Source organism: Equus asinus, chromosome 2 (genome assembly GCF_041296235.1).
Source record: "Equus asinus isolate D_3611 breed Donkey chromosome 2, EquAss-T2T_v2, whole genome shotgun sequence".
Taxonomy (NCBI): domain Eukaryota; kingdom Metazoa; phylum Chordata; class Mammalia; order Perissodactyla; family Equidae; genus Equus; species Equus asinus.
This window is the reverse complement of record NC_091791.1, coordinates 168,316,460-168,330,709: the sequence shown is the minus strand read 5'-3', so window position 1 is coordinate 168,330,709 and position 14,250 is coordinate 168,316,460. Positions and strand designations below refer to the sequence as shown.

At 51.6% G+C, this 14,250-nt stretch overlaps 2 protein-coding genes across 3 annotated transcripts; one reads left to right on the top strand and one right to left on the bottom strand.

Moving 5' to 3' along the window:
- The first annotated feature begins 6,541 nt into the window (after nucleotides 1-6,541).
- CIROP (ciliated left-right organizer metallopeptidase) lies at nucleotides 6,542-11,357 on the top strand. Of its 2 annotated transcripts, none has more exons than XM_070504059.1 (14): nucleotides 6,542-6,974; nucleotides 7,095-7,188; nucleotides 7,280-7,331; nucleotides 7,638-7,781; nucleotides 8,071-8,196; nucleotides 8,406-8,514; nucleotides 8,625-8,770; nucleotides 8,851-9,022; nucleotides 9,199-9,268; nucleotides 9,343-9,439; nucleotides 9,545-9,817; nucleotides 10,025-10,254; nucleotides 10,433-10,612; nucleotides 11,108-11,357. In XM_070504059.1, the coding sequence occupies exons 1-14, from the start codon at nucleotides 6,575-6,577 to the stop codon at nucleotides 11,316-11,318; spliced, it is 2,304 nt and encodes a 767-aa protein (XP_070360160.1). In that variant the 5' UTR covers nucleotides 6,542-6,574; the 3' UTR covers nucleotides 11,319-11,357. The 2 variants fall into 2 exon arrangements, with proteins under 2 accessions (XP_070360160.1, XP_070360159.1); XM_070504058.1 differs by having other exon boundaries at nucleotides 8,848-9,022.
- Nucleotides 11,358-11,487: 130 nt separating this feature from the next.
- On the bottom strand, nucleotides 11,488-14,234 carry C2H14orf119 (chromosome 2 C14orf119 homolog). The gene is made up of 2 exons (XM_014856315.3): nucleotides 14,065-14,234; nucleotides 11,488-12,660 (listed from the first exon to the last, which is right to left on the bottom strand). Exon 2 carries the CDS (start codon nucleotides 12,657-12,659, stop codon nucleotides 12,231-12,233), a length of 429 nt encoding a protein of 142 aa, XP_014711801.1. The 5' UTR covers nucleotide 12,660; nucleotides 14,065-14,234; the 3' UTR covers nucleotides 11,488-12,230.
- Between the last annotated feature and the right edge of the window lie 16 nt (nucleotides 14,235-14,250).

Here is a 14,250-nt window from a genome sequence, read left to right as displayed (position 1 = left end):
GGTGCCGGGCCATGGATGCCTGGGAGAATCCTGCACCTTCCTTTCAGCCCAGGGGGATGGGTTGCATAAGGGGGGTTTGTACAGAACATGGTAATTGACTCAACCTCCGGATTTCCTCCTCTCGGCTCAAGACCACTGCCCCTTGACTTATTTTCAAGGTACTGGGTAATGGGACCTGGGTTGCTTCAGCAGCAACCCAAGCTTCTTTCCCACAGCTCTGAACTGAGTCTTCTCCCAGCCCCCACTTCCAGGTGGGCTCCTCCAGGCTGTGACCAGCTCCAGGTCTGGAGAAGAGTCACGGCTCCACCGTGCGAGAAGAGCATGCCTGGTTCCCGCATGGCACAGGGTGGTGAGCACGCTGCAGTCCTCTGTGACAGATCACATCCTGGGGAGGTGACAGGTAGCCAGATGTCCCATTTTCTGGATGAGGCTTTTAACCCAACCTCAACTGGTTCGGGCCAAAGTGACGTATTCAGCAACTATCTGTTGAGCATCTTTCCTGTGCCAGGCCCTTGCGAGCTGCTGGGAACACTGTGGTGACCGAGACAAACCCAGCTCTTAGCTGAAGGAGTAGGAAGAAAAAGGCAACAAGCAAGAGTGCTGGGGTCTTCCTCTGCCCTCCGCATCCCCTCTACCCTTGGTCGTCCTGCCTGCCATGTTCCAGGCAAAGGCAGCGGGGGAGTGAAGCTGGCTGTTTATCCCCCAACCAGTCCCAGACAGGACTGGACAGGTCCTCAGGGACTCCCCTCTCACAGGATTCCTGTCCCTATGGCCTGGGGGTGTAACAGCCACCTGCCCCATTGGGGAAACCAAATAAACAAGCAGGACGGGAGGCTATTTTAGCTGGGGTGGTCCAGGAAGGCCTCTCTGAGGAGGTGATATTTAAGTCAAAACCTAAAATATTTCAAGGAAGAGGCAGAGGTGCCAAATTAGGGGGAAGGGTGAGCCGGGGGAGAGAAACGCAGAGGCCCTAAGGTGTCCAGGGGATCAGGAAAAAGGAAGCCAGGTGAGGCTGGCTGCAAGGAACAGAGGAGGAGAGGGACAAGCCAGACAAACACCTCTCTCCTCCAGGACAGAGTGGCAAACGACTCTCTTTTTGTTGCTTCCACTGGGAGGATGGTCCTAAGACGCTGGGGCAGGAGAGAGAGCAGGCTTCCCACCCCGGCCCTCCTCCCAGTGCCCCAAAGCAGAGTGGCCACAGGGAAAGGAGATGGCAGAAGGAGGGAGCCCACCCCTGCCTGGGGTCAGGCACCAGCCCTGGGGACACGGTCACTTTGGAAAACCAACAAATCAAGGTCCAAACAACGCACATGCATTCCTATTGCTTTAGCTCCGGCCCACTTTTCCTTCAAGGGCAAAACTGGGGAGCAGGATGAGAGTCCTGAGCTGAGAGACAGGATCTCGGGCCCCAGGGAAGCAGCTGAGGAGAAGGAAGGCTGTTTGGAGACACCACAGAGAGGCAGGAAGCTCCCCAAGGTGAGCCTGCCAAGGTCAGTCGGCGGTGGTGGCCGCTTGTGAAAGCCGCTCCCCCTGCTTGGTGCACACCTCCCCACCCCATCCCCATGATTGCCACACTCCTGGGCCCCCAGGGCCCCCATCCCAGTGTTGCAAGATCCCGGTTGGGGTTTTGGGGGTGGAAAGGGGCCTCTTCACCTCCACCCCCTACCCTGCCCCAAGCCAGTGAGGGGACTATGGGATGGAGGGGGCCGTAGAGGAGATGCTGAGGCAACAACAGCCAGGGCTGGCGGAGGGCCCCGCACCTCCTCCTTGACAGGCCAGTCACTTCTCAGCCCCCACCAGACAGACCTCCCCTCTCAGGACTCAGCCTGGGCTGCTTCAAGGTGGGAATGGTCCAACCTGGGCAGGCCTCCCTGCCGGTCTCTGTCAGCTCTCCTATCAGCAGGCCTGGCCTGGCTGCAGAAAAACTTTCACGGCGCATGAGAAATCCCTGAGGCTACCCCGTGGGGAGATGGCGGGTATTTTCAGAGGAAGAAGGCCGCAACTGGCCATGCATTCTGACCTCAGGAGCAGCGGAAGGGTCCCAGCACTTGGGAAAAGGCAAGCTTCCTGGCAGGGAGAGACCCACTGGCAGAGTTCAGCCTCCCTTCTCTTAGAAACAGGGATGTGAGGTAGGAGGAGGCGAGCCATACATAGAAGGGATCCCACACGTCCCCCCAAGCCAAGCTTCACCCGGAAGCTCCAAACTCTGCAAGCCCACCACACCTAGCACTGTCACCCCAGGCCAGGCTATCCAACCCTGCTGCAATCGGGACGGTTTGCAAAACGCCTGCGAGCTCCCGCCTTGTCGCTATCTGAGGTTAGGACTGTCCTCGGGAGATAAGCCCGGGCCCCACCCGCCGTCCCGAGAGAGACTGCCGGCTGCTGCAATCGGGACGGTTTGCAAAACCCCTGCTGGCTGAGCTCTGTCACCATCTGAGGTTAGGGCTGCGCCCCAAGATAAAGCCTAGCCCCGCCCACCAGCTCTGCCTTCCAGCCTCACCAGCGGCATGGCCAGGAGACAGAGCTCCTAGGAAGCCCACTCAGGGTCTGGAAGCCTTATTCAGGCCCAGTGAAGACCCCTGCTGCCCGCTCCTCCCCTTCTCTCTCCTCCCCTCCATCCCTAGCCTCATGTTCACACCAATCTCATTACCCTCCTCCCCCCTCCCTCTCCATCTACTCTCCTCACCTTCCATCTTCCATCCTCATACTTCCTCCTCCCTCACCTCCCTTCTACCTTCTCACCACACTCATTCATTCATTCATTTGCTCAAAAAATACTTAAATAACACTTACTCCAGGCCAAACAGTTTGCTTGTATATGGGAGCTACAGGAAAACAAGGAGGACAGTCCCTGCCCTTGTGGGGCTTACAGATTCGTGCGGGGGACAGACAAACATAATACCACAGATAAATACATAATTCCAAATTGTGGGCAGTGCTGTGTGGCAAAAAGACAGGGGTGACCAGCAGATAGTAACCAGGGTACCTGACTCAAATGTGAGGGTCGGGAAGGGCTTCTTTGAGGAAGGAATGTATAAGCAGATCTAAAAGGTGAGTTGGAGTCAGTCAGTCAAAAAGCAGGGGTTCCCACAGAGAGAAGTGTTTGCAAAGGCCCCAGGCAGGTCCTTCCCAGTCACTGACAGAGGCTGGGGTGGGGTGGGCTAGACTGAGGGGGAGAGATCAGGTCAGAGAGAGGCTGAGGCCAGATCTCGCACCATGGGATCCAGAGCATCAGCAGGAGGAACCACCTTCCAAAGGAAGAGGACATTTCCTCTTCTAAGGAGAGAGAGGGGTGGCAGCAGACACAGATACAAATGCAGATAGGTCGGTTCTATCTGAGGCTGAGGCTGGCTTCTATCTTCACCGTGGAAGAAGTGACTGCAGTGACCGAGCAGGAGTCTCCGAGGAGGAGGCCTCAGGCTGTAAAATTCTAGTTGCTGAGATTTCTGACTTGGGAGCACCCAACTGAAGTCGATGATGACAGTCAAAGGGTGACAACAGTCTGTCCTGTGGGGTGATTTCCTTCAGTGACCCTTAGCTGCCAGGGAGCAAGGGTAAAGAAGACAAGTGTTGGTTTCATCTGGGCTTGGGGCTTCCCCGGGGAGGCGGGATGGGCAGGACAAACCGGGAAGGGGAGTTGAAGGCACTTACAAAAGAGAGGTTTAGTGGTGAGCCTGGAAACTAAGGCAGATAAGGAGAGATGAAAAGACAGGAAGGGCCAGTGGTTCTTCAATGAGCTTATAGAACAGCTGCAGTGAACCGACTTGAGCAAACAAACCCCAAGGAAAGGAGATCATATCAGAGAGCGGGATGTTTGATTCAGTTATTTCATAGGTGCTGCAGTTTCTGGTGATGATAAGGCTCCCGTATGACCCTAGGAGTGGCTTGCTAAGGTGGAATGGAGAAGAATGTTCGAGATGAGAGGGGGAAGGAACTGAGAGGTCAGCGTGCTGGATGGAGCACCCGTATGGGTGATGACACCACCTAGGACGACTGCTCTGCTCAGCCCCATTCTCTCTCCACATCCCGCGTCCCATGCCCTCTCTTTCACCTCCGCTCCTTCCTCACAACATCCTCTCTCCTTATCCCTCTCATTTCCTGCCTCCACACCCTCTTTCTCACTTCCATCCCCGTCTTCTCTAACCTCCATTCTCCTCTCTAACCCCACCCTCTCTCACTGCCTTCATCCTCTCCTCATCTTCCTCATCCTGTTCTTCTCATCACAACGTTATTGCTCCTCCAAGCTATGCACTTGAGAAGCACCATTGCACAGTAGGTTAAAGCCTGTGCCCACGAGCCTAACTACGTGGGTTCAAATCCCACATTTACCACCCACCCACGCTGCCTAGTTTTGCTGTGCCTCGGTTGTAGAATCGAGACAATAATAATACCTAACTCTTAAGGTTGCCGAAAGAATCACAGGAGTCTCAAGCGCTGGGCACAATGTCTGGGCACAAAGGAAGTGCCAATAAAATGACTGTTAGTCTCATCCCCTCTCCCTGCTTCCCTTCTCTCTCCTCACTTTCATCTTCCACCTCCATCATCCCTCGAACCTACTTCATACCTCTTCAAAGAGGCAGAGATGAAACAGACTCAGCCCCTGCCCACAGTGTAGCAGGGAAACCAGCACAAAACTAAACGTCAGGAGAGTATAATAAATGCTACTTCAAAGATATGAAAGAAATGCCATTGGAGAACAGAGGACATGCACACTAACCCTGCCTTGGGAGTAAAGAAAAGTCTCAACAGGCGGATAACCTCTCAGCTGGATCTTAAAAGATGTGGAAGAATTTACCAGGCAAAGGCAGGAGAGAGGTATTTCAGCAGAACGAACACAAGGTGTTTCTTGCGCTGCTTCTCTGGATGGTACGAAGTTCTGCACGCATGTGTCGTTAGGATGAGCCCCTCCCCCTGCAGGGGCCCGCCCTAGCTCAGCACGGCCACAAGGGGGCAGCAAAGCATCACGAGCAGCTGCAGACGCCGGCCGAAAAACCTGGAGACAGACTGGAATCTACCACACAAATCCTGACCAGGAGGTTTTATACCCACGTTGGGCTGGTCCAGCCAGGACAAAAAAAGGTTTCTGGGTTTCTGACGCTTGGAGAAAAAGACTAGGTTGGTTTAGAGAAAGGACAAGAGTCCCCTAAAGATTTGTGCACATGTTCATAAGAACAGACTAGTCCTCCACTGAGTTCAAATGTCTGTAGAATGTGTCCTCTCTACCTAGTACTTACTGTGAACCAGACACTGTTTCCCGCACTTTACTAAGATATTCACTTACTCCTCATAACAACCACGTCAGGTGAGTACAATCATCCCCATTTTGCAAACGGGAACACTGAGGCACTTGGCCAGAGCGACGCAGACAGATGGCAGCAGGGTTGGTTTGGCTCCAGTTTGGATGCCTCCCTTGTCATCAGTAGTTCCAGCCACAGCTCTGGAAGGTAAAAGTATAAAACCCAGCCTCCTAGGAAGTCAGCAGTCCTTCTCTAAGCTCTAGTCCTTGTCTGTACTGATTGGCTTTGTTGCCTTACGTCATTTCAGCCCTGACCTGCCTCTTCCAAACTTAAGTGACAGGGTTGGGTTCTGTTCCTTCATCCTCAACCTGAAGACGAGGCCCTCTGGGCTGTGCCTAGTGCTGTGGACACAGCTGCCCCCAGGAAGCGGCTCATCCTGAAGGAGTCCAGGATGTGGAGGGAGAGCCACTAAGCCAACAATTATAACAGAGGATGACAAGTGTTGTGTTAGGAAAGGGAGAGGCCTCTGCCCCACAGGCAGGTGTGAAACGTAGGCAGGAGGTGCTAAGAAAGGCTTCCTAGAGTAATCACAGGGAAGGCAGGAATTAGCCAGGCCAGCCCGGAAGGAGGGGTGTCCAGGCAGGGAAGCAGGATGTGAAAGCACAGCGTGAGCAATGAAAATAAAGGGAGTTCCGAGAGTTCCGCGAGAACGTCTTTGAACATCTTCTATTAATGTCCATTTTAAGAGTTTGCTTTCCCTCCACAGCATGCCTGTAAGTGGCTTCTGTGAAAGTTCACAGAACTAACACAACAGCCTTTCATAGGAAGTGTCAGTCAACCGACATGTGTTTGTAGAGCACCTACGAAGTGCCCTACCCAGTTGCTGGAGAGACCTCTGCTGGTTTAGAGTCCACCCAGAGGCAATATGAGGCCAGTGAAGTGCAGAAGCCCTGTTTGCCCATCTCCAGTGATAGGCAAGCACCTATAAAGCAAAGAGTTCCCCCCCACACACACACACAGACAAACCACTATGATAACATCAATATTTTAGTTCTGGGAAGGTTTCGAGGTTGTCCACTCAGAACGGCAGGGGAGTGAGGATGAGAGATGGAAGATGGTTAGGAGAGTTCCTCCATAGACGAGGCAGGCTCCTCTTGGGGAAGGTCAGTTGAGGCCTCCAGAATGACACTGCCCGCCCCTCCCCCCACCCTTCCCGATTTCTGCCCCCCTGAGAGAAAGCTTTGGCCCGTGGTTCACATCCAACCTCCTGGCAGGAACTGTAGATTTAGTCAACAACACTCAAATCTTGAAAACATAAGCAGGAGCGGTGGAGGGCTATGGAGAGAGGTGGTAAAGAGAGGAAAGCCAGAAGAAGCGAGGCAGGGGAAAAAGGGAGCCACAGACAGGATCCAGGGCAGACTCTGGAGAGACCCTTGAAGATGCTGCTGCTGCTGCTGCTCCTGGGAGCTGCCACGAGCAGATGTCTACACGACGAGACACAGCAGTCTGTGAGGCTTCTCAGGCCCCCTTTCTCCCAACTTCCTCTAAACTTCCGCTCCTCCTCCCTCATCCTCCCTGGCTCGCGTGATCCTCAACCCCTCCGAATCCAAACCTGCTACATAGGAGATCCTGTATCAGATGGAGCTTGGGATCCTGAGGGAGACGGGATGAAAGGGGGATCTCGAGCCCTGGCTGCAGTGAGAGAGGCCGCTCAGCGACTCCAGGGTGTCCTAGCAGGTGAGTGAGGGAACAGGAGTCAGGGAGGGCTGACAAGCAGAGGGTTAGGGAGGAAGACCACCACAGAAAGAACTGGAACTCTAAGATGTTGAGGTGAAATTGACCTCTCATCTCATTAAGTCCTTCCAGTTCGAGGACCCCTGCTTCTGAGTCGAGACCCTGCACAGTACTGCCATGCTGTCTGGGGAGACCCAGATGCCCCAAACTACCACAGGTGAGTTCATGTCATTGAGAATGTGTACAGTACCTCTTCAGGGGTCCCCAGAAACATCTCCAGCTCACCTACAGATATTCATTCTTGGCAGGTGCAGCCTCTTGAACCCAGGGTACAAAGGAGAGACTTGCCTGGGGGCAAAGGTGAGAGAAACGTCTCAGATCCGGGGATCTGAAGATTTCTAGGCTGCCTAGACCTCTCCAAGACCACCAGCATCTAAATTACTTGATGTGCTTCCTGACAGTGCAGATTCCTGAGGCCCCTCTCCCCCGGCAGATTCTTAGATCAGAGACGGGTTGGGGGAGGACTCCGTATTCTAACCAGCTGCCTAGGTGGCACTAAGGCAGGTTAAAGAGACTCTCTGCCCCTCACTCCTGGTACCAAGTGTCCTACTGCACTGTCTCCCAGTCCATCTGCTAAATTAGATGCTACATTCCACCCCTGGCCAGATCCCCGATGCCCATCTCCGTGGTTATGCCTTGTGGCCGGAGGCGGGTCCCCCACAACTTGTCCAGCCAGATGGGCCTGGGGTCCAAAACACCGATTTTCTCCTGTACGTGCGGGTTGCCCACACTTCCAAGTGCCATCGAGAGGTGAGGTTCAAATCAGATCCCTTTTCCCTGCTCTGCCTATCTTGATCTTAAATATCACGGGAAGGGAGAGGGAGCATAAAAGAAGTTTTTATTAAATTGTACTTATTTGGGGTAACTTGGGGCATGCTGATGAAGTTTGGGAGGGGGCTAAAAACCGTTCCCCAAGCCATCCCTTGGTCCCACCCTGCCGAGTTCCCTGGGCCTGCATTTTCAGGAAGATTTCTTCTTCTTCTTCTTTCTACCTCACTTCCCTCCTTTCCGCCCCTACTTTGTCTGGACCCATCCACAGCCATCTATCATAGCCTATGCCGCCTGCTGCCAGCTGGACTCAGAAGACAGACCCCTTGCTGGTACCATTGTCTTCTGTGCCCAACATCTCACCAGGCCCAGCCTCAGCCATAGTGACATCGTTATGGTGACTGCTGCATGATGAATGGGAAGAAGCAAACAGGTTGGGGAGGGGGGCAGGTCACCCAGCTTCCCATGAAGTGGCAGGACCTACCAAGGATGGAATAGAAGCTGCCTCAAGCTCTAAGAACAGCTGACTGGGCAGAGGGGCCACAGAGAGGCTGGTCAATCCCGCTGCAAATCCAGTCTTCCTTTCTCTGTGCCCTTTGTCCTTAGGCTACACTACATGAATTGCTCCACGCCCTGGGTTTCTCTGGACAGCTCTTCAAGAAGTGGCGGGATTGCCCCTCAGGACCCAGTGGTAAAGGAGAGGTCTTCCCACAAGGTCAACCAGAGGGAATCACTACTATCTCATGACCTCCTTCCTTCTAATTCTACCTCACCCTTCCTAAGATTTCCTCTCCTCATATTGCCTTCTCCCCTTGCGCGACTCAGTTAGAGAGAACTGTTCTACAAGGCAACAAGTGACAAGGCGAGATGAGTGGGGACAGCTGCTTCTCACCACCCCAACTGTTAGCCGCAGCCTGGCCAAACACTTGGGAGTGCTAGGGGTCTCACCAGGGGTCCCCTTGGAAGAAGAGGTGAGAATGAGAATACCTTGCGGGGCGGGGATGGAAGGTGGAGGGAGTAGCTGGTGGCAACCAGCTACCTCCTCCAGCAGGGCCCACTGTCTTCACACTGGGAGGCCCGGCTGCTCCAAGGCTCTGTGATGATTGCCACCTTCGATGGTGCCCAGCGCACTCGACTCGACCCCATCACCCTGGCTGCCTTCAAAGACTCAGGCTGGTACCAAGTCAACCACAGTGCTGCCGAGGAGCTTTTGTGGGGCCAGGGTGAGAAATCAGGGGGAACTGCAGAGGGGCACTCATGACCCAAGTCAGAGAGAGATTGGAGAAGATTGTCTGCTGTTCAGGTGTAACTGAAGCTGTAAGCATAGCCGGCACTGAAGGATGTTTGGGGCTCTCTTTGTTCTGAGGGTTCTTTCTCTCTCGTCCTATCTCTCAAGCAGGATCTGGCCTGGAATTTGGCCTGGTGACCACCTGTGGGACCGACTCCTCAGACTTCTTCTGTAGTGGCAGGTGTGTGCAGAGCGGTTGAGGGGCTGTCCAGCTGTCAGTGATCCCCTTGTCACACTACCATCCCTTCCACACAGTGGGCTGGGCTGCCACTACCTGCACCTGGACAAGGGAAGCTGCTCCTCAGACCCCACGCTGGAAGGCTGCCGCATGTTCAAGCCCTTGGCCAATGGGGTGAGTGGACTAGAGAACAGAGAATGAAACTGAGTGGGCCTAGAGAGGAGTCAACTTCTACAACATCCAGACAAACACTCTTCCCTCTTCTGCCCTGCCCTTCAGAGTGAATGCTGGAAGAAGGAAAATGGAGTCCCGCCTGGGGCAGAGAATCCCCATGGGGAGATCTACCATTTCCAGAGTCGTTGCTTCCTTGCCAACCTCACTTCACAACTGCTCCCTGGGGAAAAGACCAGGCAACCCTCTCAGATCCCACCCCCGAAGGAAGTGGAGCTCGCAGGCCGCTGCTACTTACATCATTGCACAGAGAGGGGAGCATACAAGGTGCAGGCAGAGGGCTCACCCTGGGCCTCATGCCTTCCAGGAAAGGCTATTCAGGTGCGTGTCACACGTGAAAGAGCCACAGCACACGGGCAAAAAGAAATGCTCATATGGTGATACTATCCCTGCTTCGATGTTGTTTTTCTTTTTACCAAGTACCCACTGAGTCCATGACTCTGATGTAGACTGTCCATTTTCCTTAGAAGGAGGGCTTGAGCAAGTAACTGATGCTATAACTATATCCTGCTGCGCATTTCCTTGCAGATACCTGGGTACTATGGTCTTCTCTTCTGTCCCCGGGGTCGGCTGTGTCAGACTAACGGAGGTATCGATGCTGCTACTTCCCCACCTGTCAGTCCTTCAACCCAAGACCTGGTTTTCCAGCTGGCTTTAGGATTAGCTGGGCCCCCAGACCACTCTCTGGGGAAGGAAGAGCGAGAAGAGTTGACTGAAGCAGTCCTACAGGCTCTGGTGAGCAGAGGAGGCACTGGCAGGTAAAGGGACGATTCAGGCTGAGGCTTTATACAGTGGGCTAGGGAAAATGCTTACATCCTTTACTTCATAACTGTCCTCAGAAGACTTCCTGCTATCCCACTCCTAAGCCTGCACGTGTCATGAGATGGACTCTTCCAGGGACTGTCCCTCCATTAAGAGATCCAAATGTCCACTTAGGTGCTACTTCCATGGCCCCTTGATTACCACTAGCCTGCTGTTCACTGTGCATATGTGGAAGTCCCCTGGCTGTCAAGGGCCTTCGGCTGGTATGCTGCACAGGACCTTGACCCTGACTCTCCAGAAGCAGCCTCTAGAAGTATATTATGGAGGAGCCAGCTTTACCACGGAACACAGCAAGTAATATTCCAAATAATTTTCCTTCAAATTCCTGGACTCTAGATGTTTGAAATTACATTTATTAAGCACTCACTTATGTGTATACTGTCCTAGACAAGACTATTTATTATTTCAGAAGGATCCCTAACAGGGCCACCTCTCCCTCCCACAATAATGGAGTTCCCCCATCTCTAGGCCATAGGGATCCTAGTGCCCTTCCTTTCTTAAGCACTACCCAGGCACCATGTCTAGCAACCTAAACAGCATAGTCTCTTTCCTTAAGCCACTTCCCTCAATGTCTAGTTAGGTCACCTTCCAAAAACTTAAGTTGCTGGAAGACTTGGATCTTGGTCTTATTCCTACTTTTAGGTTCTATATTTCCTCTTACTGATTTCCTGTTTGGCTGTTTGGATGAAGCAGGGTTTCATGAGTTCTTTGTATTACAATAAAGGTAAAGCCCTTCACCTCCTAAGCTTGGGCATTATTCCAGGCCAAATATTACCTCTATGTTCCCAGGTTTCTGGTTACCTCGGACCATAATCCTTCCATGACCTATGTAGGTCTGTCCATGGGACTCTGCCTAATGCTGCTTCTCCTAGTGGGTGCACTGGGAACAGTGGCCTATAAGAAACGAGCTACTCTTCAGGTGGGACCATCTGCCCCTTACCATTCACCAGGGCTCCAAAGCACAACAAGGAGCCCAGCTGGAGGAATGAGGGAGGTGTGATATTACCCAGAGCATGGTGGGAGGCAGGATAGAGATTATTTTCTTGGGAGACACCCAGATGGAAAGTTGATCTATTGTCTACACTTAAGTTCTACTTTTCTCAGAGTGCCCTTCTCTGGATATCAACTTTATATTAGCTTTGCAATGAAAAAGAAGTAGAGACTCATGGTTTTGAAGATTCATTCTTTATTTTGATAGAAAAAAATAAACTCTTTAACCTGTAAAGAGTGTCACTTGTTTTCACATTGTTGTAGAGCAAATTTACAGAATAGGGACATCTGCTACCAGCTCCAAGGACAGCAAATATGCTTTAGAAAAAAAGTCACTGCTATTTGGAGTCAAACAAACATCAGTATGGAGAAGTGTGTAGTAACCAATTATCTCCCTCTTCTGATTTTTCCATAATTTTACTGAATCATCACTAGGAAAGCTGGTGGATGGGATGTCACATAATTATGCCAGACTCTGGTAAGAGTGGTGAAGCCAGTCATCTGAATCCAGCTAAGTTACAAAACGTGACTTCTTATTATCCTTCTCTCTTGTTTCTGGAGGAGGAGGGCTCTACTTTAAACCCCCCATGGGCCAGCAGTAGGCTTGAGTTATAAAGTGTAGGTTCCTTTGGTTATAGTTACAAAAGAAGCCATTAAATTCTTGAGGGTCTGTCGCTTGCAAAGAAGCAAGCTAGGAGGCAGATGGCTGATCTGGATTTGCTTAGATGGAGAACATGTACACCAGGAGTCCAGTTGATAGGCTGTTAATGTTGAAGTAACCAGGCCTGTACTGGTCAGTGAGTTCAGTCAGCTGATCGGGGTACCATCCCCAGACCTTTAAGTGACACATTTGAACTTCTCATTGTATAGTTGTGGCCTTGGCTCCAACAGCTATGGTTATATTCTTTGATTTTAATGCCTATCAGTCTTTACCAGCTGTAGCAGCCACTGCTTGGTAAAACTTTGCCACGAAGTCTGGCTCACTGACCTCCAGCTGCCTGACAAATTCATTGCGCTCCTGCTCTGCCCAACCTCGAAACCACTGATCCCAAAGACGTAGCTGGCACTCAAAGATACAAGGTGGTCGGTTTGCTCCAGACACACTAAGCTGCTCCAGACCTTCCAGCAGTGGCTGTAATTTTCCTGGCACTGCCTTAGCTACCAGGTCCTGTAGGAAACGTTCACGCTGGGGACCTGACCAACTGGCAAACCAGTGAAGAATACACTTCATCTCCTGGGAAGTGACGTAAGACATTGGGGGAGGGGAAGAGTTAGTAATATTGTCTGGCACCGAGGGTAAGGGAGAAGGGAAGGAGAGCGGTATTGAAGAGGAAGATGACTCCAGTGGCATCCTGAAACAGAAAAGCACTGTTATGTACTCTCTAAACAGAACAAAGTACAACTTCCCAACAACAAGGAATCTTATCACGTCAATCAGCATTTACAAAGAAAATTAGTTTTCACCAATTCGATCTATAGGAAAACAGCAGAGTCCTTTATTTAGACTATCATCCAACTACTTTAGAGACGTCACCCAAGAATAACTTCATTTCATCTATGCCAACCTTCCTCTCCCTTTTTCAAACCCGCCCCAACCACTGCTTCCCGCCATCACTCTTATAAAGAATCTAAAAATAACCAACACATTTCTTACTTATTCTCTCCTGCCTACTTCTATGTTCCAGGTCGAGTAAAGAAAAAAAACCATGATTAATGTTGGTCCACTACCTCCTCCCTAAATGAAAAAAGGTATATGTTTAAATCTAGTGCATGCAACTGCTCAGGGCCTAGAGGCTAATCATTCCAGAGCTAGCAACAGTGGGAAAAACAAGAAAAAACTTCATATATGATGAAAGAGGCTTCTTGGCAATGTGCATAGAGCATCTGAAATACGCCAAGAACTTCATAACATCCATTACTTCCTTACATTTCCTGTAAAGCCACAGGAAAAATTAAAGAGCAGAGTGAGGGCGCCTCTCCCAAAATAAAATAACACAGTAAGAAAAACAGGTGAAGCCACGTGTTTGTTCAAGACTGAAAAAAGAGTCTAGTTGGTTTGGTGGCTTAGGGATCTGACAAGTGTTATACTGCTGTAGGTGTGCGGCAATTCATGTCTTAGAACAATTTTCCTTAACGTCTGTTATAAATGCCTGTTGACGCCGACAGTGATTTGCATCACTAATACAACTGGATGGTCAGCCAACTTGAATAGTTCTCGAGTCCCACAGTGTGAATTTCTAACAATGAAAACCTGAAACTACTTGTCTATGACCTATTTTACTGTTTGTGTTTCTTCTGCTGCAAGTTGGAGTATTTGTAGTGACAAAGAAAGGAACCTCTAGGCAACTAACATCAGTTCAGTACCAACACAGTCCAGGGTGGCTGCCTTTTTCACAATGGCCCTACAAAAAGCAATTCCTCCTGAAGGAACTTTACTCCCTCATTCGGAGAAACGAAGAACTTTTTCCAAGTCTTGCGACATGGCTTCCACGGCAAACTCAAGTTCAATGATCACGAACTAGTTCACAGTGTGGGTCCAAACACACGGCGCTGCCACTTGCCCCTTTACAAGCCACGGAGCCTGGCATTCCGAGGTCCCAAGGAGCAACGCAGCCTTAGACGGGAGCGACGGGGATTCAGCGGATGGGAGGCGGCAGCTGTTTCCGCAGGGAAGAGAGCAGGAGGCTTGCCCTACCAGGGTAACCCGCACACCCCGAGTCTCGCCCGGCCCAGGGAGGGACTTCTACCCCGCTTACCTCCCTTTTCTTCTCACAGGGCACCGGGAGACCGTCACAAGAGAACTTAGACTCCGACTACAGCAGCCGCTTCCATGTTTCCTGAAAACCCAAAGCAGGGCCAGCCGGGCAGCCCACGCACTTCCGCTCCCGGACCAGCCCCAAACACCCAAGCGCCTTAGCGCCTCAGCGCCTCAGCCCTAGGTC

What these genes read in the sequence shown, in the direction of transcription:
- CIROP (XM_070504058.1), top strand. Translation starts at nt 6,575, where the DNA reads ATGGAGAGAGGTGGTAAAGAGAGGAAAGCCAGAAGAAGCGAGGCAGGG. An exon ending in GATGCCCCAAACTACCACAG is followed by an intron (nt 7,189 to 7,279) that starts GTGAGTTCATGT and finishes CATTCTTGGCAG; the next exon opens with GTGCAGCCTCTTGAACCCAG. An exon ending in AGCAGAGGAGGCACTGGCAG is followed by an intron (nt 10,255 to 10,432) that starts GTAAAGGGACGA and finishes ATGTCCACTTAG; the next exon opens with GTGCTACTTCCATGGCCCCT.
- C2H14orf119 (XM_014856315.3), bottom strand. Translation starts at nt 12,659, where the DNA reads ATGCCACTGGAGTCATCTTCCTCTTCAATACCGCTCTCCTTCCCTTCT.